At 38.3% G+C, this 27,653-nt stretch overlaps 1 protein-coding gene across 4 annotated transcripts in view; it reads right to left on the minus strand.

Moving 5' to 3' along the window:
- The window catches only part of NUP205 (nucleoporin 205), a 102,719-nt gene that overhangs the window by 49,626 nt on the left and 25,440 nt on the right, over positions 1 to 27,653 (minus strand). For all 4 annotated transcript variants that reach the window (XR_014833734.1, XM_021079230.2, XM_085005395.1 and 1 more), the window contains 17 exons: positions 27,208 to 27,324; positions 26,889 to 27,026; positions 23,498 to 23,648; positions 21,985 to 22,190; positions 17,593 to 17,775; positions 15,060 to 15,110; positions 14,378 to 14,587; positions 11,598 to 11,697; positions 11,053 to 11,190; positions 9,725 to 9,914; positions 8,603 to 8,723; positions 6,594 to 6,675; positions 6,172 to 6,336; positions 5,714 to 5,838; positions 4,467 to 4,581; positions 1,386 to 1,535; positions 190 to 261 (listed from right to left, as the gene is read on the minus strand). Coding sequence is in view for 3 of the 4 variants with exons in the window: in XM_021079230.2 (XP_020934889.1) it covers positions 190 to 261; positions 1,386 to 1,535; positions 4,467 to 4,581; positions 5,714 to 5,838; positions 6,172 to 6,336; positions 6,594 to 6,675; positions 8,603 to 8,723; positions 9,725 to 9,914; positions 11,053 to 11,190; positions 11,598 to 11,697; positions 14,378 to 14,587; positions 15,060 to 15,110; positions 17,593 to 17,775; positions 21,985 to 22,190; positions 23,498 to 23,648; positions 26,889 to 27,026; positions 27,208 to 27,324 (2,314 nt within the window). In the remaining variant the exon portion in view is untranslated. The remainder of the gene's footprint in view (positions 1 to 189; positions 262 to 1,385; positions 1,536 to 4,466; positions 4,582 to 5,713; positions 5,839 to 6,171; positions 6,337 to 6,593; positions 6,676 to 8,602; positions 8,724 to 9,724; positions 9,915 to 11,052; positions 11,191 to 11,597; positions 11,698 to 14,377; positions 14,588 to 15,059; positions 15,111 to 17,592; positions 17,776 to 21,984; positions 22,191 to 23,497; positions 23,649 to 26,888; positions 27,027 to 27,207; positions 27,325 to 27,653) is intronic.

Consider the following 27,653-nt stretch of genomic DNA (forward strand, 5'->3'; position numbering starts at 1 on the left):
CGCAAAAATACTTTTCCCCATCCTATCTTCCTAGTTATTTTAAAAAATTCTTTTTCAATGACAATTCTTTATATAACTTTTCTACATCAGTTCAGAATTTGCAGATACAGAAATGAATTACCTCTTGAAATTTTCAGCCATTTAATACATACACATGTACAAGCTTATTACAAATTCAGAAGACTTTACCTTTGGTAGCAGTGTCAAAGTGCAGGAACCCAGAGACAGACCTATTTTCATCTTCTAATCCTCCTTCCCCATCTGCTGGAGCATCAGTAAAACAGATCAGAAAAAGAACAACACACTCTGGTCCCAACAAGGAAAGTGCTCACTCTCTAAAATGGCTAGATTTAAAAATTCTAACTTCAGACTCAGCCATAAAAAAAAGAATGAAATAATGCCATTCGTAGCAACATGGATGCAACTAGAAATTACCATACTAAGTGAAGTAAATCAGAAAGAGAAAGACAAATGAATACCACGTGATATCACTTACACGTGGCATCTAAAACATGGCACAAATGAACCTATCCGCTAAACAGAAGCAGATTTACAGACATAGAGAACAGACCTGTGGTTGCCAAGCAGGAGGAGGGAGAGTGGGATGGACTGGGAGTTCAGGGTTGGTAGATGCAAACTATTACTCAGAATGGATAAACAACAAGGTCCTACTGTATAGCACAGGGAACGATATCCAATCTCCTGGGATAGATCATGGTGGAAAGTAATATTAAAAAAAAAACAATGTATATATGTATGACTAAGTCACTTTGCTGAATGGCAGAAATTGGCACAACATGGTAAACCAACTATACTTTTACTTTTAAAAAAATAAAAAAAAAACACTCTCATAAAATTTATATGGAAATAACAAACATAAAGTATTTTATTTCCATGTCTTTGTTTCTAGGTCAAAGAGCCCCTTGCAAGTGAATAGTAACTGCAAAGATGATGAGGACTTCTCAACAACATTCATCTAATTCTTCCCATCTCTATGAGATCCACTTCACAACTGTGAAGAGGATAATCAGAACTCCAAAAGAAGCAGGACCCAATCCTGCCAGTGAGATGAATAGAAAAGCTTCTGCTTAATTTGCATCTAAAGTACATAGTAGACTATCTTGGGTCATGTTGGCTCCATGTGGCCAACTCCACTGCATATCGGTATATATGAATACAGAAAAATGTGAATGCTTTAAACAATAATAAAATGGCAATTATGGGTGATTTTTAAATTTTGTGTTTTAAGGAAAAAAATCTAAAAGCAAAAAAGAACTTGTTGGTCCTACAATCACTTAACTAGGCACAAGATTCAGATTTGTGCTTGCATTCGCACACACCAGTCAGCAGCACAACAAAACAAATGCCAACGTTCACATGTTCACCTGAGTATGGTTTCACTGGCATGTCATCCAGTAAGAGGTGCAGGAGCCTCTGGGTGTGTGACCTTTGGCGATTCAGAGAAGTTACCCTTAGTTCTATTGAGGCCGTCTTCATCAGCCATGACATCTGGTTCAGCATAGAGATTTCATATTCTGGAATTTAAACATATATGTTTAGTTTCCTAGTGTAACATAAAAACAGCTATTCTCCCATGTAACACAGTCAATAACTTATGGAACTGGCACCATAATAATTTATCACTCTGGAAAATTAAAAAAGAAAGAAATAGGTGCCAAGGGAGAAAAAAATCAGCTAGAATATGTCTATGAAAGCTGAGCAAAATTAACTGAAAAACAAAAAAGAATCAAGTTTCTGTTGCCAGAATAATCTCACATAGATCTAGCAATGTCTGAGTCTGTCATATTTTGATATTAACAATTTAATACTTAAAAAGAAAACCCAAGTAATTCTCAAATACTTAACTTGTTTAAAAAACAAACTATCATAAAATCTGATTTTTATTTCAGAAAACAAATAGATTTTCAGAAACTAAAATAAATTATGATGTCTTAAGATTATCAAGGACATTTGGTCTAATATACAATTAGGGTTGGGAATCACTTATACAGTAGAAGTTTTTGAATGCAATATTATTTTAATATGCCTGGCTTTGAAGTCCTAAACTATAACAGTTTTATAAACATAAAATTCACCAAACACTGCTTTGAAGAATTTCTTTTTTCTTTTTGGCCACACCTGCAGCATAGAGAAATTCCCAGGCCAGGGACTGAGCCAGCGCCATAGCAGTGATAACGCTGTATCCTTAACCCTCTGAGCCACTGGGGAACTCCCAAACACTACTACTGCTGCTGCTGCTGCTACTATTACTACTGCTACTACTAATTACAAGCAAACTAGTACATTAGTACTACTACTAATAATAATAATTACAAGCAAACTACTATATTAGTACTAGTACTAGTACTACTACTACTACCAAGCAAACTACTACATTAGTACTACTACTACTAATTACAAGCCAACTATTACATTTAGAATGGATAAGCAATGAGGTCTTACTGTACAGCACAGGGAACTATATCCAATCTCTTGGGATAGAACATGATTGGAAATAGTATGAAAGAAGAAAAAAGAATGTGTGTGTGTATATATATATATATACACATATGTACATGTATGTATGTATGACTGGGTCACTATGCTGTACAGCAGAGAATGGAGTAACACTGTAAATCAACTACAATTTTAAAAAAGACGGAAACAAATAATTACAAGCAAAACTAGATAGATTAATTTTTAAAAAGTAGGTACCATAATAGGCAAAGTATTAACAAATTAGGTGGAAAAAAGCATTTCTCAAAAACCTTATAAACAAAATCTTAAGGCTAAAAATAAAGTACACTTATTACAAAAATGAAGGGAACACTTTTGCCAATAGATAATTCCCAACAGTCTCTTATACCATACTCTGAAAAGAAGCTGATAGTTACTACTAATGGAAATCTATTATGAAATCTGAGTCAAGAATTCCTAAAACATAAAATGATGCAAAATAAACTTTAAAAAAGTCAATAAATCAACTATAATTCATAAAATGTACAACAATTTTTTAATTAAAAGAAGTAAATAAGGGGAGTTCCCATTGTGGCTCAGTCAGCAGTAACAAACCTGACTAGCATCCATGAGAATGCGGGATTGATCCCTGGCCTTGCTCAGTGGGTTAAGGAACTGGTGTTGCTGTGGATTGTGGTGTAGGTCGAAGATGCAGCTCGGATACTGCATTGCTAGGTTTGTGGTGTAGGCCGGCCGCTGCAACTCTGATTTGACCCTGAGCCTGGGAACTTCCATATGCCGCAGGTGCAGCCCTAAAAAGCAAAATAAATAAATAAATAAGGGAGTTCCCATCGTAGCTCAGGGGAAATGAATCTGACTAGCACCCATGAGGATACAGGTTTGATCCCTGACCTCACTCAGTGGGTTAAGGATCTGGTGTTGCCATGAGCTGTGGCGTAGATTGCAGACACGGCTTGGATCTGGCATTGCTGCGGCTGTGGCGTAGGCTGGCAGCAACAGCTCTGATTCGACCCCTAGCCTGGGAACCTCTGTATGCCGCAGGTAAAGCCCTAAAATGACAAAAAATAAAATAAAGTAAGTAAAAAGCAAAAAAAAAAAACCCTAAAAACTCAATAAAACCACTATTGTCTGGATATAACATGAACTCTGAAAACTGTTAAAAATTCGTCAAAAAGAAAATTCTGTAAAATAGGATCCTATAAAATATACATTGCCTGAAATAATTCTGTTGATCATGTCAATAAACTAAAGTTATACATAGCTTCCACCATAATTAGTTGCCTATTTTTCATTTCAAGGCCTGAATTAGTTTCAATATATACAAAAGAAACAAAAGTAAAGATGCTTACTGAAACAATTTTCACTCAAAAAAATCTAAACTTTCGGAGTTCCCGTCGTGGCGCAGTGGTTAACGAATCCGACTAGGAACCATGAGGTTGCGGGTTCGATCCCTGCCCTTGCTCAGTGGGTTAATGATCCGGCGTTGCCGTGAGCTGTGGTGTAGGTTGCAGACGCGGCTCGGATCCCGCGTTGCTGTGGCTCTGGCGTAGGCCGGTGGCTACAGCTCCGATTCAACCCCTAGCCTGGGAACCTCCATATGCCGTGGGAGCGGCCCAAGAAATAGCAACAACAACAACAACAAAAGACAAAAAGACAAAAGACAAAAAAAAAAAAAAAAAAATCTAAACTTTCAAAACTTCTTATATAAATATTTGCTTATTCCTTTAACACAATTTAAACATTTTATTTGTTAGTAAAAGGATCAAATTCCATCCTTAAACAGGCCATTTAAAAATATTGCTGGCAATTAAAACATTTTCTCAAGCAAACTGTAAAAGCAACCCAAAGTAACACACAAGCAAAGTAAAAAAAATGAGAACAGAATTCCACAAATTCTAAAACTGCTACCCCTAAGTGTTAAAAAATTAAAATCAGTCAACAAAGATTTCACAAATTTGTTTCAATAATAAGAGAAAATAACATCCTACCTTTGTTAGAAAATGGTAAATGTTGCAACTGAGAAAATAAGAAATCCTGGCTGGTTCTCAAGTATCTCATAGTAGGACCAGATGTATCAGAGCATGCACATAACTGATATATCACCTAAAGAATTATAATAAAATAAGAATCTTTCGAAATCATCTTTTCGTATTACACAGTTTAAGACAAAAGGTGAACTGAAATCTACTAAATGCAAACTGAGACCCTTCAGCAACTCAAGCAAAAGAGAAAAACATACGCACATATAAAAGAGAAGTTAGAGTTACAAGCAGTTCTTGGCGCACTAACTCAAACTATATTGGAATACCCTGGAGAATGCTGATAATGACTAATCTTAAAATAACCCTAAATATATTAATATATATACATGTACTTAATTAACGAATTTTAGTATTTTAACTATTACTGGTAGCAAATTACTCTGAAGTAACTTCAAAAAACCAAGTTATATATTTATCAATTGATGAAAATGTTGGGATTAGAAGATCTCTTGCAGGAATCTAACCCTATGTATTCGCAAAGAGCAATGGTTCACCTATCTAGTATTCACTGTGACTTTTTTCTTGGCCACGCTCACAGCATGTGGATATTCCCTGGCCAGGGACTGAACCGTACCACAGTAGCAACCCAAGCCACAACACTGACTACACCAGATCCCCAGCCTACTGAGTCATCAAGGAATTCTCTGCTGTGGCTTTATAAAACTAGTAACAATGACTGGTTCTAAATTAAATCTGTGTCTAGAAACATAATCTTAGGAAAAAACACAAAACGGAGTTCCAGTTGTGGCTCAGTGGTAACAAACCTGACGAGTACCCATGAGGTTGCAGGTTGGATCCCTGGCCCTTTCATGGCATGCCCAAGGTAATTTAGCTAGTTAAGGGGCAGACATAGGAAGCAGAGGTCTTCTGACCCAAATCTACAATTCTCTGCACCAAAAAGAAATAACTTGAAACACAGCATCCTTGGAAAGTTTCTACATTACGTCGTTGAAATGCATCCAATTTCTCTTATTTTTAAGTGATCAACATAGATCCAACATACAAGATCTTGGGATTGTCCTTTCTGGATTTTATCCAAGAATGAAGATTGGTCAAACTACAAAATGAACTCATTTCAACTCGGTCCTGAGTGTGAAAGTATTTCAACTGTTATACTTCCATATTTGTGATGGATTCAAGCACTGACTTAAGCTGCTTCTCTTAAGGGCTACCAAGAGCAGCCTTCCATCTACCTGGTAACAGAGCTCGGCGAGTTGAGGCGATTCTCTCACCGCCACCGGGCCTGTCCTCCCTTCGGTTCCTTTCTCCAAGATGTTCAGGATGGCATGAAGGCATGTCCGAGGGCAACCTAACACTCCTGCATGAAACCAAAAGGAAACACAGCTTCTCTTTTAAAATTTCGGCATTAAAAGCCTTAAAGTACCTTTATAAAAGTTAAGTTCTGTCCAAATATACTCTACTGTAAACATCCTTTCAAACATTGAAAAAAAAAAAAATTGATACAGAAAACTTGTTGCATACTAATTTTCTAAGGCTTAGTTTGCCCAGACCTGATCTAAGTCCTTGAGATTGACCCATCACACTACCTTTCCCGTAATATTTCTTTCTTTCACCGAACAAGTCCATGAGCCCAGAATTCAGTTACATAAATATGAAAGGAAACAAATGCCTACGTGTCTTATGCCTGTACCTGGGTCTTGCAGGTTTGTGGTACTGACAGGTTTCTTTAATTCAAAGCCCAATAGGTAGAGAGCAAGATTGGGTGGATTGCGTTCCAAAGAGGTGATGAGAAGATTCAAGATGTGGATTCTTGTTTCGTGACGGATTCCAGCTAATTTCTTTTCCAGTTCTGATCCTTAATGTGGAAATCAAAAAACAATATTACAAAACAAACCAAAAAAAAGTTAACATAAGTTAGAAACTAAAGAACATGCTTTCTTTAGTTTCAGTTTACTTGCTTAGTACATTATATTAAGTTCAGATTTAAAAGGTTTCCCAAAAGCCTTATATACATTTATGCTAGCAAATTCTCTAATTTCTCTTACATGGCCACTAGACATGCAACAGTTTTCACAAAGTAAAAATATAGGTCAAGGTCAACCTAAGACATACCTTCTTCTAGACGTACAAATTCTTCCATATCTTCACTATCCAAACACTCTACAAATCCAGCCATCAGCCTCTGACTTATACTCTGAAGTTCAAATAAAGATTTTAAAATGACAAATTATAAAAAGGTTCTAAATATTAGAGAAACTAGGATAATATGATATATATTTATAAACATTTGATTATAAAGAAAAAAAGCAAATGTGTTCCATGGAAAATATTTAAGTTTTAGTTACATTTTTAGTTAATAAACAACTCAGTTTCTTAAACTGCCATTTAGCTCGCTATAGTAATAAACAAAAACTTTTAAAGTTTATTGGTTTCAAACTTACTTCACTAGTTTTCTTTCCAAATAAACTAGTTTTTTGTTTGTTTTTTTGTTCTTAAATAACATTAAGGAGTTCCCATCATGGCTCAGAGGAAACCAATCTGACTAGCATCCACGAGGACCCAGGTTCAATCCCTGGCCTCACTCAGTGGGTTACCATGAGCTGTGGTGTAGGTCGCAGACTTAGCTCAGATCTGTTGTTGCTGTGGCTGTGGTGTAGACCAGTGGCTACAGCTCCAATTTGACCCCTAGCCTGGGAACCTCCATTTGCTGTGATTGGGACCCTAAAAAGACCAAACAAGAAAAAAGAAAAGAAAATAACATTAAATTGCTATTTCATAACCTCTTTATTACATATTCAGTGCTTTCTGATCTTAACTAAAATATAAATTAATATTCTCATCTTCTCTCTTTAGAAACATACTTCTTAACACCAGATTTATATTTATGGGCTGAAAGATTAGCTACTACTCAATTGCCTTTTAGAAATCTAGTAGGATGCTAAAATTAGTAAGACTACTTCATACTCAAATGAATACCAGTGAACTGAACTTTTCATTCAATGTCCTCTAATTAATTATGTGGCTTCATGAACCTCATCCAAAGATCAGATTAGACATCTATATTTTACTATAAATAATGGTTCTCAACCTGGGTAGTACTTAGAAATATTTCTAAGGGTACCAGAAAGGCCCTTCAAAATACACAGGGGCATTTTGAGTTGCTACAACTATAGATCACTGGAGTTCCCACTGTGGTGCAAAGGGATTGGCATGGTCTTGGGAGAGCTGAGACACGGGTTCGATCCCTGGCCCAGCACAGTGGTCATGAAAAAGCAAAGAAGCCACAGCTTTGGTCATGACAGAGGCTCAGGTCTGATTCCTGGCCTGGGAACTCCATATACCTCAGGATGGCCCCCCCAAAAAAAGAAAGAAAAAAAGATTCCTACTGACAGATAGTGGCAGGAGACCAGGGATGGTAAGAGTCTTGAAATATGAGGAACAGTTAACACAAAACGAAGATCTGTCCCACCCAAAATGCCAGAAGAGCCCCTGTTTCAAAACATTGTGAAGGAATACAAAACAAAAGTCTTCAACTAGCTAGAGCAGTGATTTCCAACATAAAATACAAGGGGCCAAATGTCTACAAAGAGAAAGAAAAATAGCAGATTCCCCAGTTATAGCTATATTCAGTGAGTAGAAAGAGAACTATTACAACTTGGATCAAAAGAAGAAACATCGAAAAGCTCTCTAGGTGTATAAAATGAAGTGGCACAAATGCGGCTCACCAAAAAGCCATAGAAACAGACAATTCATAACAAGGAAATCAGAACTGCAGAGGCTCATTGAGCACAGAGGCAACTGAGGAAGAGTGAAATGAAGGATGAGGAAACCAAACAGAAGTTGCACTTACAAACCTAATAATCACTTTAATTGCTTGGAGTAGCAATAGTCTCATTAGGCCACAGAGCCACACACTATAATATACAGTGTAATCACAATGCTGCAGGATGTGTAATACTACTGAGAATGGTATTACCATCAAACATGAATCACAGCCCAGGACATGTGTAGGCTTTCATTCATCACATATAAATATACTTACTCAGAGACTCTTTCCACAAACAAGAATAAGATGTACTCAGGATGCACCAAAAAATAACTATAACAATAAAATCTGTTACCTGGTCATGTGTGAAATCTCCAACCAATTTTATCTGAATATTGGAATTGCAAGAGATACAGCAGAGGATCTTGGCACTCTCAAAAGCCAATTCTGGATTAGTATTGCCATGATATAGGTATCTTTAAAAAAAGGAAACATTAGACATGATGAGATGCGATAAAATTTTTGCTTCTTGCTATTTTTAATAAAGAATATTTAGAACCACGGCTTCTCCTACCCATATAGCACTTTCAGGTAAATTAGACAAAGGTCTCCCCTTCTAACTAGATGTAATCTGTTATAGGTTGAATCCCGTTTGCCCAAAATTCATATGTTAACAGATAAACCCAGAATGACCTTATTTGGAACAGGGTCTTTACAGATACAGTGAACCAAGTTAAGACGAGGTTGTCAGGGAGAGCCTTAATCCAATGATGGGTGTCCCCCTAAAAAGGAGAAATCTGGACTCTCCATGTAAAGCTGAAGGCAGAGGCTGGGGTGATGCTTCTATAGGTCATGAAACACCAAGCATTGCCAGCAAACCACCAGAAGCTTGGATATAAACAATGAAAAGTCTGTTCCCCAGCCCTATCCTCCAAACATCCAAATTCCTTAGAGGAGACAAATAAGATTATGCCACTTTATACTTAGAAATTTTTAGGTCATAGAATAAATGAGAAAGAATAAAAAGAAATTATAAGGTTCAGAGCAATTAAAGTTGGAGAAGCTAAAGAAGACCATAACAGGGAGTTCCCATCGTGGCTCAGTGGTTAATGAATCCGACTAGGAAACATGAGGTTGTGGGTTCGATCCCTGGCCTTGCTCCGTGGGTTAAGGATCCAGCATTGCTGTGAGCTGTGGTGTAGGTCGTAGACACGCCTCGGATCCCACGTTGCTGTGGCTCTGGTGTAGGCCAGCGGCTACAGCTCTGATTGGACCCCTAGCCTGGGAACCTCCATATGCTGCAGAAGCGGCCCTAGAATTGGCAAAAAGACAAGAAAAAAAAAAAAAAAAAAAAGACCATAACAAAATGAGACAAAAAAAAAAAATTTTTTTAAGTGGTGCATTAGGGGTCTGACCAGATAGAATGTCATCTGATTCATTTCATCATTTCTCTATCTACAAATAGAATAGAACTGACCTGGCAATGTTCACCACGTTATCAGCCTTCTTAGTTCTAGGATTGATTCCCTGCAAGAGCTGCTCTAAAGGAGAGACTATTAGAGCCAGCTGACTTTCTCTCAGAAGATCCATGAAGAGGTTTTCCTTTTGCAGGGTTAGATTAAGAAGTGCAAGGCAATGCTGCACTGCTTTCTCAAGATGTTTCTTCCCTGTAGACCAAAATCGAAGTTAGAAAGTTCTCCATGAATCTTAGAAACTCACAGTCAGTTCTAAGGAAAACAAGATAAAGGACAAGTTCCAGATTCAAAAAGCCCTCAAATTTTCAAACCTTTAGCAGTAACCTCATGAAACTGCTCACCCAGGCAAGTCATAGTAATTTTTGTGACACAGATTACTCTAATGCAATGGCTCCTTGGTAATCTATCCTATATCTTTTCCCTGATTAATTAGAGCAACGACCCTGAGAGGGGAAAGATTTTGGCTCCCGAGGACATCTGGCAATGTCTGGAAAGAGCCTTTGGTTGTCACCATGAGGGATGTACTACCGGGATGTACCTGGTGGGAAGAGGCCTACAATTCACAGGACAGCCTCCACATCAAGGAATCTTTCTGCCAAAAATAATCTTCAGTGGTGCTGAGGCTAAGAAACTGATTTAGAATGATACAGACTCATTGTGGAAAATTCAGAAAGTAAAGCAGCAGAAAATATAAACAAGGGTCACCTATAATCTCCCCATTCAAATTTAAAATACATGGGCTCTACAGCCAAATTGCCTAAGTTCAATTCACAGCCCTAACCCTGGAAAGAGATGTGAAACCTCTATATGTATCAATTTCCTCATTCATTAAATGGAAATAATTTCTATCACATAGGGGCTCTGTACAGATTAAATGTTAACATATACGATATGCTTTTAAAAGTGACACGTGCACAGTACGTACTCCATAAATGAAAATAATTAGTAGCAACAGTAAATGAAATTTATTGAACACCATGGACCACACACTTCAGTAAGTGCTTTTATAAATACTATGGAGAAAACAGGAAAAAAAAAAAAAGTACTTTAGATTTAAAGCTAGGCATGTTGAAGATGTTAAAGTGATAAGAGATAATTCTAATTACCTACCAAAGACCCTGCACTAAGAGTTATAATGAGAGTCTCTGTACTTTAGTCTGCTTTTACTTTCAATGTACTTTCATCGAATGACTCACTGAAACAACAACGCCAATACAGGGAGAGAATGGCACAGGGAGGAACTTCAGAGGTCATCTACCTCAAGCCTCCCGTATGCAAAAGACAAAAATATCAAAAGCGTTTTCAGGATACGAAGACATCCAGCACATACCAGGGAAAGGAGCATAGGTGTCAAGCTGCTTTACGCCTTCCTCCAATAAACTAAGAGCAAGCTCCAACATTGGGGACTCGTTCAGAAGATGATACATCAGACTAAATCCTGGTGGCTTATAGGCTATGATTTCTTCTCCTAAATAGAATTAAACATAATCCAAGAGATGGTGTATTAGTATTTTTGTCGCAATCTTGATTTCTATGAAATGATGAGAATTATAAGGCAAGTTTCAATTTAGAGACAGCAACACAAACTATATGCAGTGGTAATTCCCTAAAGGGCTGGCACTCAGCAATTAGTTCCCATCATATGTGTTAACTCATTAAAGAATCTGTAAGGTAATATTCTTACTCTTCCATTCAGTGAAATTTTACTTTATCTTCTCTTGCTCAGAACAATCAAAATGACTAAATGTAACAAAAAATATAAAATTACCATTTCATTTATAACCAGAAGTAATTTATATCATACACAATAATTTATAAATTATAGATTTATAAATAGCTGACATTGCGTTTAAGAGTGAAAGAATTATCAATTACCTTGTAGTTCCACAAACTGATCTACAAAATCTTCAAGTTGAGGTTCATAATCTCTGAGCAATTTATAGAACACCTCCAAAACAACCTCAGCAACTTCCCACTAAAGAAAGACACAAATATTTCAGTAACAGTAATAATCCAAGGTGATAATCTTGCTAGGTTTTTTATTCCTCCCACTTTTCTCCAGAAAAATGAGTGAAATCCCTTTTCTACTTTACACTAAACAATAAAGAAATCTCAACTAATTCCTCTTTGTTTTGCTAAAGGACAATGGATTGGCTAATTTTTCAAGGGTAGACATTTGTAAAAGCATTAGTCTAAAGGAAACATTTCTATAGCAGGTATCTGGGCTTTGTTAGCAAACCTAACCCACTCAGTATCTAGCCATAGTCAATTTATAATGAAACAACATCAGATTTGAACACTTCTCCAGAGTGTCAAATAATTCACAGTTGCTCTAAGAATCTCATCTAATCAATCCTTGTTCTTCAAGGGAAGCAGGTGCATCATTCAGTCCGAGCAGTGAGTGATTTCCCTGAGACCAACAAAGCTTGGCAGCAGAGGTGCTGGAGGTTCAGCCCTGCACTGCTAATTCCCAGGCCAGTGTTCTATCTCATGGTCTTGGCTGAAGTTAGGAATCACTAATAGGTTTCCCCCAAATGACTTCACTCCCACATCTTTGCTTAAAATGTTTTTAAAAGCTATGTAACAACAAGGAAAAATATGCCAAAGGAAAAATATATACAACTGTAGATACAGTAAAATTAAATTCTGTTTAAAAGATTCATCACACAGAATTTTATTAAGGCTAAGTTTTGTAACTGTAGATGGTGGTTTTTTAAATTATTAGTTTAATCATATTTCTACTGCACATAATTTTATCAAGGCTAATTTTGAGAATTGGGACTATAACAGTCATTTTAAATTGTTTTTGAAAAATTATCTACTTTTATTTTCTAAGTTTTTCGAGATCATTTAAATAAAAAATGCTTAGCACACACACACCTAATAATGGATTTTAGGGCTAATAAATATACACACTCCTTTTAACACTCTCTGTTTATAGATACTTATCCCAATCCAAAGCACTGTTTTTGTGAGAAATTAGTGTTCTAAGATATAATGATATAAGTTAAATTCAAAGAAGACATTCAAGTGAAATAAGTTTACAAAATTGAGGGAAAATTTCTTAGGGTAACATGCTGAGAAATCAGTGATTGTTAAGAAGAGCAGCAGTGCTAGAAATATAGAAATGCATGGGTGAAAAATACTGAAAACACCTGGAAAGTGGCTGACTAAAGCTCTAAACCCTTAGGTCATAACGACATTTTAAAGAAAAGGCCAATAATGTATTTAAAAGAAATGCCCCAAGTCTCAAATATTAGGATGAAGAGAATGCAATTATCAGCATCCACGATCGATGTGAAATGACTTATTAATGAGGCATGGCTGCTATTGGTGTTCTCATTCAATAAGGAAATATATGTTAATAATTCTAAGCTTCAATAAAATATGTACCTCTCTCAGTGTTTTTTTTTATCACAGAAGAAGCAAAAGTTATAAAGCAACTCACAAGAGTTAAACCTCAGTTATTTGGGACTGAGAAGCAAACTATGTCCAACGACATGGCAATGAAAACTAAACTATGCCAGATATAAGTAATGATTATGCAGTCATTAAAAAAAATTGTTTTCAAAGAATCTTTAATAGCATGAAAAAATTCTCATATATTATGTTTAGTGGCCAAAAGGGATACAGCTAATGCAGCCAATTATCTCAATTTAAGTAGATATGTATAGGAAAAAGAAGAGAAGGAGTTATCCCTCCTTTGGCAACAGGATTATGAGTGATATAATTCCTTCATATATTTTTCTATATTTTCCAAATTTCCCAAATTAGCATGAACTACATTATTTCACAATCATTAATACAATAACAAATAAACCCAACAGGTTCAAAAACAGCAAACTATCAAAATAAAGCAGAATTGTCCCTACAAGGTACATCTAAGGATATTCTGTGAACCAAGAAACAGTATTATGGACTGAAGTGAATTATGTCAGAAACTGGAAGGGTCTCTTACATAGCTTAGTGGTTATGAGCCTAGATCTGGAATCAGAGTCCTAGGTTCAAATCCTGGTCCTGGACCATAGGCAAGTTCCTTAACTTTGCTAAGCCTCCATCTGTAAAATGGGAATGTTAATAGTACCTGCTTCACAGTAATGGTAGAATTACATTAGATGACATACACGATAAGCTCAGTTGTGAGTGTACTGCAACCAGAGCAAATCTGCGCATAAAAGCCAGCGCTCCCTCAGCCTCCACCCATGGCAAACATACCTAAAGAATCACAATAAGCCTTCCCACTAAGCCAAGACTCTACAACCCAGAAGTGCTACTTATCAACAGACACTGGTATGTAAATTTAAATTTATTTCAATCTCTAACCTAAATGATCCCAATAAAAGAATACTGTGTTTCCAACTGCCAAATGTGGAACATTTTTGGTTCAATTTTAGTCAAAATGTGTTCAATCTAAATGACTATGAATTCACATCAATTCAATTACTGAACGCTAAAAAGTCAGCACTTGGGTTTTAATGCCTGAGTTTATTTTCTGATACACATAAACCAATCAGACCATGGATATGTCAATATAGGACTATAAATTTTACTAACTTGCAAAAGCTGAAAATGAATTTATAGCATTGTGTATCTCTAATAAAAGAAAAAGCAGAAATAAATGAGTAAGGAAACAAAAGCTGTTCTCTGAACCTAACCTTTTCAGCGGCTCTCCGGTAAGCTCTTGTGCGGAATCGGAGAAACACGGAATCTCTAAGAAACTGCAAATAAGGGTCAAAGCCGGGGGGCCGCAGTCCAGCACCCAAATTAGAAGGAAAGGAGCTCTCTACCAGGGTGCTAATTAGATGGCAAAAAGCACGAGTCAATGGGTATTCTTCACACCGGGATTCTATTTCATTTAGTTCCACCTTCCAAGGAAAAAAAAAGGAAATTCAGTAACATAACACTCAGCTACAAAAGTGCAAAGCATTTTTCAAACACTGACTCGTTAATACTAGTATAACATCATATCCAAAGACCCCCACTGATACTACCATTTTTCACACAAAAGTTAGAAACAGAACTCTTAAATTTTTCTTCAAAAAAGAGGGAAGAAAAGAAACTTAAACAAGTAAATTCCCACTTCAGGGTTGATCCAAATACCCTAATTAAACTGAGTTCAAACCAAACTTTCAGTTTGGATGACTGCCATCTTACCTACTTTTCCAACTATGAAAACTAAAGTATTTTGATTCCTTTCATTTCAAAACAGAAAACCCTCAAATGAAAATACATTAAATTCGAAAGTTACAGAGACTTAGTAAGGTAAGAATATTTTGTCTTAATCTTTAATCATGTGACTGTATGAATATAACACAGAAACTAAAAGGAAAACTTTACCTCAATACCAATAGCTTGCCTCTGGCTTGGCACCCTTACGGTCTGCAGTATCTTAAAATAATAAGAATTAGATGTTAAAACCACGACTCATTCATCAATGAAATGCAGCAGCTTTGCAATAATGTAACAGTCATAGACATCGCCCACCACATCCATATATCTTACAGTGACAATCAGAAATGACAACTGAGGGAGTTCCCCTTGTGGTTCAGCGGAAATGAATCCGACTGGTATTCATGAGGATGCAGGTTCGATCCCTGGCCTCGCTCAGTGGGTTAAGGATCTGGCATTTCCAAGAGCTGTGGTGTAGGTTGCAACAGATGTGGCTCGGATCTGGCGCTGCTGTGGCTGTGGTGTAGGCCAGTGCCTACAACTCTGATTTGACCCCTGGCCTGGGAACCTCCATATGCTGCAGGTGCAGCCCTAAAAAGAAAGACACACACACACACACACACATACACACACAAGAAATGACTACCGAAAAATTTCTGATGAACTTTCATTAGCAATTGTGTCCAGGTTCAGTGAGAACTTCCAATTATCTGTGCTTTAGAAAACCGGTAATTATTAGGTGCACACAAGATGTGTTTTCATCATATCTCTTTTTTTTTCTAAATTAAAGTATAGCTGATTTATAATGATGTGCCACCATCTGCTGTGTTTTCAGCATATCTCCTCTCAGATATTCTAGGAATGAACTCTAAAAGGATTTACGGAGCAAAATCTCACCAGTGTTCATGATACTGGTCTTTTTACAACCAGCCTGACTGCTGGCATCAGAAAGCCAAGAAATAAACTTGTTAAGCATAAGTGTCTTAAGTGGGCAGAAGTCTTGGGTCAAGAAGTTCTCTCCTGGAGTTCCCATTGTGGCTCAGCGGTTAACAAATCCAACTAGGAACCATGGGGTTGCAGGTTCGATCCTTGGCCTCGCTCAGTGGGTTAAGGATCTGATATTGCCTTGAGCTGTGGTGTAGGTTGCAGACACGGCTTGGATCCTGAGTGGCTGTGGCTGTGGTTTAGGCCGGCCTTGCAGCTCCAAATGGACCCTTAGCCTGGGAACCTCCATGTGCCACAGGTGCAGCCCTAAGAAAAGACAAAAAGACAAAAAGACAAAAAAGACAAAAAAAAAAAAAAAAAAAAAAAAAAAAAAAGGAGTTCTGTCCTGACCTTGCCAGAGGTGTGTAGCCTGTGGTATAATTAATGATACTTAATGTCATGGTATTTGATCTCTTGCAAGTTGAGAATACATTATTAGGTGCAATTTTTTAAAAATGTCTTACTATAGGATAGAAATGTCTAAACCCAATCATACTTTATCTTAGCTCTAAAAAAAAAAAAAAGTACTAGTAAAGTACCAATAAACTAAACTAAAAGTGACCCAGCCTCCCAGCACACGCCAACTTTATAAGGCATCATTAACATCTTCAGGACACATATGTTAGAAAATAACTAGAATACTGCCTCAAAACAGTAGCTTCTATTAATGTGTTAGAATCACATTTATATTATTATTCTGAGCCAAAATATATATTCCACCTAACCTTTTCCCAGAAGTATCTAGGAAATATTATTATTTCTAAGCCAAAATACATATTCCACCTAACCTTTTTCTAGAAGTATCTCTATGGAACACATTCTTATTGCCCTTTTTTATTTCACCACATAGAGAAACTTCCAGCAGTGGGTACATGCAAAGAAAGAAGAGTTGATAGAGACACTTCTTCACTCATCTGCTATGAGACAGGAAGGGCATAAAAGGAGGCAGCAAAAAAGAAAAATAGGCATTTCCCACATTCAATGAGTACAGATGACATTTTTTTTTTTTTTTACTAGGGCTGCACCTGTGGCATAGGGAAGTTCCTGGGCTAGGGGCTGAATCAAAGCTGCAGCTGCCGGCCTACACCACAGCCACAGCAATGCCAGATCTGAGCTGCATCTGCTGTGCTGCAGCTTGCAGCAACACTGCATCCTTAACCCACTGAATGAGGCCAGGGATCAAATCCACATCCTCATGGATACCAGCTGGATTCTTAACCCACTGAACAACAACAAGAACTGAGTACAGACAGCTTCTGAAAGCTTTGAATCAGCCTGGTCTCAGAGTTCCCTCATGGTTTAGCAGACTAAGGACCAGGCATTATCATTGCTGTGGATCTGGTTATAATTACGGCACAAATTAGATCCATGGCCCAGGAACTTCCACATGCCCGTGGGCATGGACAAAAAAGTAGTAATCAGCCTAGTCTCAAAGACAGAGTTGAGGAATTCTGTCCATTTATTAATCTTTGAGACCCTGAAAAACTAAGTCTTAAGAGAACCAATCTCCAGTAATCCAGTGAAGCTGTCAACTGATCCAAGAGAAAAACACAAGCTCCTTAGTTTCTGATGTTATACCTAGTACCAAAATCTTAACTTGCTATTTGGGAAGTTCATGGTATACTCTGCGTTTCAAATTGGATACACCTGCTTGTGCAGTACTATAAAGTCTCAGTTCCCAAACTGTAAGGATGTAAATAAGAGCTCATGACACTACCTGAGTGTATTCCAACGACTGCCAGAGGGAAGCGGCAATTTCAGGAGATTTTCCAAATGCTGCAAGTGTCTTCAGTAGTTCGGCCTTTAGAACAGGAGGAATACTGCACTGCAGGAGTCCCAGAATCACCACGACAGGGGTCCACTGAGGATGTTCACAGAGTGCCAAGCGAGCATTTTCACTCTGGGAATTGATACCAGAAGAACAAGAGAGATCTTCCATTTTTAAAAGCTAAGAAAATGACCAGTAATCATCTAAATTGCTAACACTTATACTGAGTATTCACAGGCTTAATTCCTACTAACACAAAGATAAGCCTATGCCAAATGCTGCAACTCTACCAGTAGATCAAATCAGATCACTAGCTCAGTCAATGTAAAAAATGTAGGAGTTCTCATTGTGGTGCAGTGGCAACGAACCTGACTAGTATCCAAAAGGATGAGAGTTTGATCCCTGGCCTTGCTCAGTGGGTTGGGGATCCAGCGTTGCCATGAGCTGTGGTGTAAGTCGCAGACTTGGCTGGGATCCCATATTACTGTGGCTGTGGTATAGGCTGGCAGCTGCAGCTTCTATTCCACCCCTAGCCTGGGAAGTTCCACATGCCATTAGTGAGGCCTTAAAAAAAATTTTTTTTGATTTAAAAAAATGCAGAAGAAACAGTCTTTGTAGAATTACTTTTTAAAGCTTTAAGAACAGAAAATAACACAGACAAATAGGAGTTCCCATCATGGCACAGTGGTTAACGAATCCAACTAGGAACCATGAGGTTGTGGGTTCAATCCCTGGCCTTGCTCAGTGGGTTAAGGATTCAGGGTTGCCATGAGCTATGGTGTAGGTGGCAGATGCGGCTCAGATTCCACATTGCTGTGGCTGTGGTGTAGGCCAGCAGCCACAGCTCTGATTAGACCCCTAGCCTGGGAACCTCCATATGCCGAGGGAGCGGCCCTAGAAAAGGCAAAAAGACAAAATAATAATAATAATGCATACATACACACATACAAATAGAGACAGTCTTCCAGGGTCACATAAATTTTACTTAGGCATTTAAAATCCTTTCTGGGGGAAGTTCCCATCATGGCTCAGTGGTTAATTAATCCAACTAGGAACCATGAGGTTGTGGGTTTGATCCCTGGCCTCGCTCAGTGGGTTAAGAATCCGGCATTGCCATGAGCTGTGGTGTAGGTTGCAGATGCAGCTTGGATCTGGAGTTGCTGTGGCTCTGGAGTAGGCCGGCGGCTACAGCTCCAATTAGACTCTAGCCTGGGAACCTCCATATGCCTCGGGTGTGGCCCTAAAAAAGACAAAAAAAAATTTTTTTAATTAAAAAAAATAAAATCCTTTCTGGAGCAATGTTAATATACTTTACTGTAATATATGAGTGAATAAAACACCCTGTCCTTTTCTGAGGAAAAAAGAGAAATGCACACACACACATGCACACTATCAAGAATCACCCCATTTTAATTCAACGAAAAATAATTACAAACTTTATGTTTTGACATTTAATAATGTTAAGCATTACTGGAAAAACCAAAAAGTTAGAAGACACTATTCCTATCCTTCAGAGAGCATATCTGACTAAAGAACTTAAATTTTGCTCTAGTGAATAATAGAAACAACTAGAAAAACAAGTGGTATCTAATTAAATTTAAAAGCTTTTGTACAGTAAAGGAAACGACTGACAAAATAATCTTTGACAAAATAATTATCGACAACCTACTGAATGGGAGAAAATATGATATGGGAGAAAAGATATGAGCAACAAGGGGTTAATATCCAAAATATATAAACAACTTACACAATTCAATATCAAAAAAACAAACAGGGAGTTCCCGTCGTGGCGCAGTGGTTAACGAATCCGACTAGGAACCATGAGGTTGCGGGTTCGATCCCTGGCCTTGCTCAGTGGGTTAAGGATCTGGCGTTGCCGTGAGCTGTGGTGTAGGTCGCAGGTGTATCTCAGATCCCGTGTTGCTGTGGCTCTGGCGTATGCCGGTGGCTACAGCTCCGATTCGACCCCTAGCCTGGGAACCTCCATATGCCGTGGGAGTGGCTCCAGAAAAAGACAAAAAAAAACCAACCCGTTTAAAAATAAGACCCAAACAAGACATTTCTCCAGAGAGGACATGCGGGTGGTCAACGGGTACCTGAAAAGATGCTCAACACCACTAATTACCAGGGAAATGCAAGTCAAAACCACAATGAGGAATTCCTTGCTGGACTACTGGTTAAGGACCTGGCATTGCCACTGCTGTGGTGTGAATACCGTCCTTGGCCGTGGGAACTTCTGTATGTCGTGGGAGTGGTCAAAAAAAAATCACAATGAGGTATCACCTTACACCTGTCAAAATGGCTATTGTCAAAAAGAACACAAAGGGAGTTCCCGTTGTGGCTCAGCAGGTTAAGAACACAACTAGTACCCACGAGGATGTGGGTTAAGGATCCATGAGCTGCAACATAGGTAAAAGATGCTGCTGGGATCCCGCACTGCTGTGGCTTGGTATAGGATCCAACTGCAGCTCTGATTCAACCCCTATAGTGTTGGTAGAATGTAAATTGTGCAGCTACTGTGAAAAGTCGTATGCAGTTTTCTCAAAAAACTAAAACCAGACAAACCATGTGACTTAACAATTCCACTCCTGGGTATATACCCAAATAAAAACAAAAGCGCTAATTAGAAAAGATATATGCAGAATTCCTCCTGTTGCACAGGGCCATAAAGCTGGTTTGATCCCTAGCCCAGCACCATGGGTTAAAAGGATCCAGCACTGCCACAGCTGCAGCACAGGCCACAACTGCAGCTCAGACCTAATCCCTGGCCTGGAAACTCCATATGCTCTGCTGCAAGGTAGCCAAAAAAAAAAAAAAAAGGAAAAAGATACATGCACCTCAATGTTCACAGCAGCATTACTTAAAACTGTCAAGATATGGAAACAAAGTAAATGTTCAAAAACAGATGAAGGGATAAAGATATGGTACACACACACACACACACACACACACACACACACACACACACACACACACACTGGAATACTACTCAGCCTTAAAAAATGAAATTTTGCCATTTGCAATAACATAGGTGGACTTGGAAGGTATTATGCTAGGTGAAATAACTCAAAAATACTGTATGGTATCACTTAAACGTGGAATCTAAAAAATACAACAAACCAGTGAATGTAACTGAAAAGAAACACAGATATGGAGAACAAAGTAGTGGTTACCAGTGAGGACAACAAAGCGGGGACGGGGACGGGTAATACAAAATATATATTGGGGATAGATGACTAAGAAATACAAACTATCATGTATAAAATATGCTATAAGGATATATTGTGACAACACAAGGAATGTGGCCAATATTTTATAATAACTATAAATGGAATATAACCTTTAAAAGTTGTGAGTACTGTATGCCTGTAACCTAAAGAATACTGTATATCAACTATACTTCAATTTAAAAAAGTAAACTAGGCGTTCCCATTGTAGCTCAGTGGTTAACGAATCCGACTAGAGACCATGAGGTTACAGGTTTGATCCCTGGCCTTGCTCAGTGGGTTAAAGATCTGGCGTTGCCGTGAGCTATGTTGCAGGTGGCAGACACGGTTCGGATCCCATGTTGCTGTGGCTGTGGTGTAGGCTGGTGGCTACAGCTCCAATTGGACCCCTAGCGTGAGAACCTCCATATGTCTCGGGTGTGGCCCTAGAAAAGGCAAAAAATAAATAAATAAATAAATAATAATAAAATAGTAAACTAGAAGAGATTTCTAAGCAAGGAAATTATGTAATGAAAATAATGGTTTTTTTTTTACAAAGACTAATCCCTGGCAGGTAAGATAATTTAGTGAGAGAAAAAAGTATTCAGTAAATAAATTTTCTTTTTAGTTAAACGTATTTTTTGGAGCTTAAATGCAGTGAGTCAAGGATCTGTTTGGCATTGTCACTACATCGCTGCTATGGCTCTGGTTACAGCTATGGCTCAGGTTTGACTCCTGGCCTGTAAACTTCTGCATGCCTAGGGTGGGGCCAAAAAGAAACAAACAAAACAAAATATTCTTTCTGTACACACACACACACAAGAGCATATATGTATGCTAGGAAACCTGGAAGGATGCACAGTATTCTACAACTCATTCTTATTCGCCCTTCTGACTATTTTCTTCCAGGCTTAGGCTATTATTTTCATACAAGCTTAAGGCAATAAGCAGGAGCTACTAGAATTACACCCCCTAAAGGTGAAGAAACAAAAAAACTTAAAAGAGAATGCCAAATGTATATGTTAAATTTACCACTCATAAACTTTAAGCATCATAAAAAAACCTGGGTACACCTTAAAATGCCACTGTGTTAGAACACAAATAAAATTACCTTCTTACATGCTTGTGGACCTACCCAAGTAATGATGGTAGATGTGAGCTGTAAAAAGGCAATCAATCCATCTTGCTCCTTCTGGGTGATGCCACGTGAAGGAAGGTGACGGTACTGGACACTATCCGCACTCGGAAGATCCTTCCGGAGGTGTTCGTGGTAAAGCATCAAGGAGTGAAAGAAATGTTCCCAGGAAACAGGACTGCCGCCTGCTCCTTGAATGTTTTCAACTATACAGAAACACAACAAAGAATTTCCTTTGTAAAATGTCTAAGCATTTGTTTGGAAATGGAGGGAAAAAATAAATTTAAAACAATAAGCTTTGTTTGCCTTTGTCCTAGGTAATTTATGTGCTGAAAACTGGTTAGAAATCCTCTGTAAACTAAAACTCGGGATTAATTTTTTCCTGGGACTAAGATTGGATGATGTCCAGGTAAACACAAAGGTAAGTTACTTTGGATGTCAGTTACCTGCTTCTTATCCAGGACAGCTCTCTATGTTGTCATGTGACTATACAGGGCAGATTTTCCCATGAGTAGTTCCCAAATGCTGCGCTTAAATGAAATTCCCAAAGAGAAAGATAACTACAATCTAGATTTGCAAATTACACTACTCCATTATACACCACGTACTGAGAGCAAAAGCCTAGCAGACAAGATAAGCGAGCCCTAACAGAGTAGTCAAAACACTGGTCTTAGAGCCAGACAGATCCCAGTTTCCATCACGGCTCCCCAATCACTTGGGACCTTCAGTAAATTACTTAACTTCTCGAAATGTCAGTTTCTTCACATGTAAAAATGAAAGTAATAACATCTACCTAACAGAAAGGTTTAATACATATTTCTTTCTCTTCCCATTTGCAATATTTTTGTTCCAACCAGATTCGAGTCTGAAAATTAAATGAGGAAATTAGGAGAAAGTTGAGAGAAAAACTGAAATTTAGAAAACAAGGACTTACGAAGATAAAGAAATGAAACTTATGTGGAAAGTGTATATATTTTGCTTCAAGCACCAGATATGTTCTTGAATATTTATATTAATTCTGATTAATTAAACTGAACTGTATTTTATAAAACAAATGATAAAAATTCTCCAGTTTCTGGAGCCATAATCAAAGTATCGCCATACAAAAAGCCAGCAATGTGCCTCTCTCTGTAATAAAAATAATATATATGCCCAGTAGAACCTAGCACAAATAACTCATATACTTTAACAAACAGAAGGATACTCAACTAAGAATGTCACAACAGGAGTTCCTGTTGGGCTCAGTGGTTAAGGAACCTGACTAGCACCCATGAGGACACAGGTTCAATCCCTGGCCTTGCTCAGTGGGTTAAGGATCCGGCATTGATGTGAGCTGTGGTGTAGGTCGTAGATGGGCTCAGATTTGGCATTGCTGTGGCTGTGGTGTAGGCCACTGGCTACAGCTCCAATTCGACCCCTAGCCTGGGAACCTCTATATGCCGTGGGTACGGACCTCAAAAAACAAACAAAAATTAATGTCACGACAAACTTAGACAACACAGATTTTTCTTACCATGACTGCTACCATTGACTTTGAGCAGGCTAAAACAGTAGTGGGCGCACTGGGGCCCATTGGCCAATCCCTGGAGCATTTTCAAGTAAGGAATGTAAATAGTTGGAGGCAACAGGTCACCCATTTGCCTGACAAACTTTGACAAGACAACCTGAAACAGGGAAAACCAATAGTTTATATGAAGCCTATCTTAACTTAAAGCCAACATGGACTAGCTAATGAAGACTACATATGAACTGAAGTTTCCTGGTGGCTGACACTAGTTTCTGGCGTTGTCCCTACTGTGGCTCAGGTCACTGCTGTGGCATGGGTTCAATCCCTGGCACAGGAACTTCCACAATACATGGGCACGGCGAGGAAAAAAGAAAAAAAGACTACATATGCACGAAAACAAATAAAATATTCTCATTTTAAGTCCCCCCAAGACAAAATAATCTAGTATTCTATTTATGAAAAATTGCATCGTCAAGCTTGTTATTAGCAATTTAATACAATTATAGAATATCTTTGTGACCATAAAATACATTCTTAAAAAAAAAATCTCAATGTCACAAAAGACCACTCACATTCTCAATATGTAAAACAAACGAAGAAATTTACTCATCTAAAATTAACAACAGGAGTTCCCACTGTAGATCAGCAGGGTACGAATCCAACTAGCATCCATGGTTTGATACCTAACCTTGCCAGTGGGTTAAGGATCTGGCCTTGATATCCGACCTTGCTCAGTGGGTTAATGATCTGGCCTTGCTGTAAGCTGTGGTGTAAGCCACTGACACAGCTTGGATCCTGCACTGCTGTGGTTGTGGAGTAAGCCCGCAAGTGTAGCTCTGATTCGACTGTTAACCTGGGAACTTCCACATGCCACAGGTGAGGCCCTAAAAAGCAAATAAATAAATAAACAAATAAAATTCAATTCAATTCAATTCAATTAACAACAAAGATATACTCAGAACCCAGAATTCCTAAATCCATGTCAAATTTAGTATGATGCTCTAGGAACCTAAAAAAAATTTTTTTTTTAATTTTTATGGCTGTACCCACAGCATACGGAAGTTCCCAAGCCAGGGAATTAATCTGAGCTGCTGCTGCAATCTACACCACAGGTGAGGCAGTGCTGGATCCTTTAACCCACTGTGCCAGCTGGGGATCAAACCCGCACCTTCAGTGACCCAAGCCACTGGAGTCCAATCCTTACCCCACTGTGCCACAGTGGGAACTCTCCTCTAAGAATTTTGATGGTAACCTATAACTTATTCCGTTTTGTGTTCTTGCCAATACCATGCTCCTACACTCCTGTTCTCTAAGTCCACGGCTTCCTTTTCCCTTTTCTCTTGCTCAAGCCTTAAATCTACTATCAATAAGTAAACGTATTATTCAGACTAAATAGCTGGAACTCAGAACTGAAAATGTTACAGATCTCTGGAAATTACTTTTTTTTTTTTTTTTTTTTGTCTTTTGTTGTTGTTGTTGTTGCTATTTCTTGGGCCGCTCCCATGGCATATGGAGGTTCCCAGGCTAGGGGTCGAATCGGAGCTGTAGCCACCAACCTACGCCAGAGCCACAGCAACTCGGGATCCGAGCCGCATCTGCAACCTACACCACAGCTCACGGCAATGCCAGATCGTTAACCCACTGAGCAAGGGCAGGGACCGAACCCGCAACCTCATGGTTCCTGGTCGGATTCGTTAACCACTGCGCCACGAGAGGAACTCCTGGAAATTACTATTAAATCTATTAGGTATAACAATAATTTTATGATTATATAGAAAAATATCCTTATTTTTAAGAGATATTAATTTAACCAATGAGAGGTGAAGGATCACGCTGCCTATAACTTATTTTAAAATATCCCATAAAATGGGAGTTCCTGTCATGGCGCAGTGGAAACGAATCCGACTAGGAATCATGAGGTTGTGGGTTCGATCCCTGGCCTTGCTCAGTGGGTTAAGGATCCGGCATCGCTGTGAGCTGTGGTGTAGGTCGCAGATGCAGCTCAGATCTGGCATTGCCGTGGCTGTGGTGTAGGCCGGCAGCTACAGCTCTCATTGGACACCCAGCCTGGGAACCTCCATATGCTGCAGGTGTGGTCCTAGAAAGACAAAAAAAGACAAAAAAAAAAAAAGAAAATCCCATAAAATGAAAGCAGTAGAAATAACAAGAGTAGAAGTAAACATGGCAAGATGTTACCAGCTATTAAATTAAGATGTTGTATGTTCATTGTATTTATTCTCTCTTCCATATGTTTGAAAATCTTCATAATGGAAAATTTTTTTTTAAGTTTTTTAATAAATCCTTCTCCCAAAACATTTTTAAATGGAAAAAATGTAGAACAACAAGTATTAGAAATACAGTTTTAAAAAAAAGGGAGAAAGAGGAGGGGTCCTGATCTTACACCTTGTTATATGGCATGAAAATATCTACAATAGGAAATTCTGAAAAGACAAAGACAGATGTGGCCATCCATCTAAATGTGCTGCTGCATACTGCACTTTAGTTAACACAGGATACAAAACAGACTTTTTCCTACTGACTCATAGGCAACTTCGTAGCCTTTTCCTTCAGTATTTATACCTCTCCTATCTTCCCCAACTGGCTAAGGATGACATATATTTGTTATTGTCACACATATAGAGGACAGACTAAAGCTAACAAATACCAATAAAATCCTTGGAGTTTCCGTCATGGTTCAGTAGAAACGAATGTGACTAGCATCCATGAGGACACAGGTTCAATCCCTAAACTCACTCAGTGGGTTAAGGATCTGGCGTTGCTGTGGGCTGTGGTGTAGGTCACAGACGCGGCTTGGATCTGGTGTGGCTGTGGCTATGACTGTGGCTGTAGGCTGGCAGCTGTGGCTTTGATTCAACCCCTGGCCTGGGAATTTCCAAATGCCGCTGGTATGGCCATAAAAAGCAAAAAAAAAAAAAAAAAAACTAATAAAATCCAAATAAGTGACTCATAAGGAAATTACACACCTTTCTGTGTCTAATGATTCACTACATTGCTAATATCCAATAATAGGCTGACTATATAAACTCCAAAATGATCAGATTGGGGAGTTCCCTGCTGGCTCAGTAGGTTAAGGACCTGGCATTGTCATTGCTATGGCTTAGGTCACTGCTATGGCACAGGTTCGATCCCTGGCAGGAGACCTTCCTCATGTCACAGGCATAGCCAAAAAAGAAAAAAAAAAAAAAAGAAAGAAAATCACATCAATTTAAGAGTTTCAATTTCCTTAAATAAAAGAAAAAAATTGTAAATATTTGAAGGTTACACTAGTATTTTTTTGTGCTAACAGCAGTAACATCAGGAAATAACACTTTTCATGTTTTTAAGATTTCCGATTACTATCCCAGAGCATAAAAGTAGAAAAAAACTAGGAACTCACCTGGCGTTGAGGGGGTCGCTGATGAGCCACCCCAAGGTAAGAACCCAGGATAGTGGAAGTCTGAAGAGGCTCTGAGGGACACCAATATTCTAGCGCAAGCTCCAAATTAAAAGGGTTCTTTTTATAAAGCTCACCAATCTGCAAAGAGTAAACAAAGACTGTGGGAAAATGTCTGTAACTCAAAAGTTATTTTTAAATAAAAATTTACATTTTTATTGAATTCACTTCTATACTTAAGATACTAGACCTGAAATTTTCCACAGTTAGGGAAAAAATAATGGAGGAAGGGAGATGACAACCCATCCAACATAAAACTTACCAGGAGCATTAAGTGTTCCAGATCTCGTCTAAGTGAAATGGGGGGTTCATTGCCCATCTGCATGCTCATGTGAATCATTCGAGCATCTTCATCTGCTCGATTCCTCAGCTGCTTCACCTATTAAATTTATTACATATGGTTTATATGTAAATTATGCAGGTTAATAATAATGACATCAGGAAATCAGGCAACTGTCTAAATGTGATTACATAAAAGAAGAACACTTTTAACTATCCAATTTTAATGATGTGAAGGAAAAAAATGCTAGGAATTTTACTACAACATTATTGACAATAATTTACACTATCTTAAAATCTGAGTGCATTTTTTTTTTTTGGTCTTTTTGTCTTTTTTTGGCGGGGAGGGGGGGGCGCAGCCACAGCACATGCAGTTTCCCAGACTAGGGGTCCAATCGGAACTGTAGCCACCAGTCTATGCCAGAGCCA

This window comes from Sus scrofa, chromosome 18, assembly GCF_054392235.1.
Source record: "Sus scrofa isolate SSC_HxYL_T2T_F1_AM1 chromosome 18, Sscrofa_HxYL_maternal_Yorkshire_Landrace_v2.0, whole genome shotgun sequence".
Classification (NCBI taxonomy): domain Eukaryota; kingdom Metazoa; phylum Chordata; class Mammalia; order Artiodactyla; family Suidae; genus Sus; species Sus scrofa.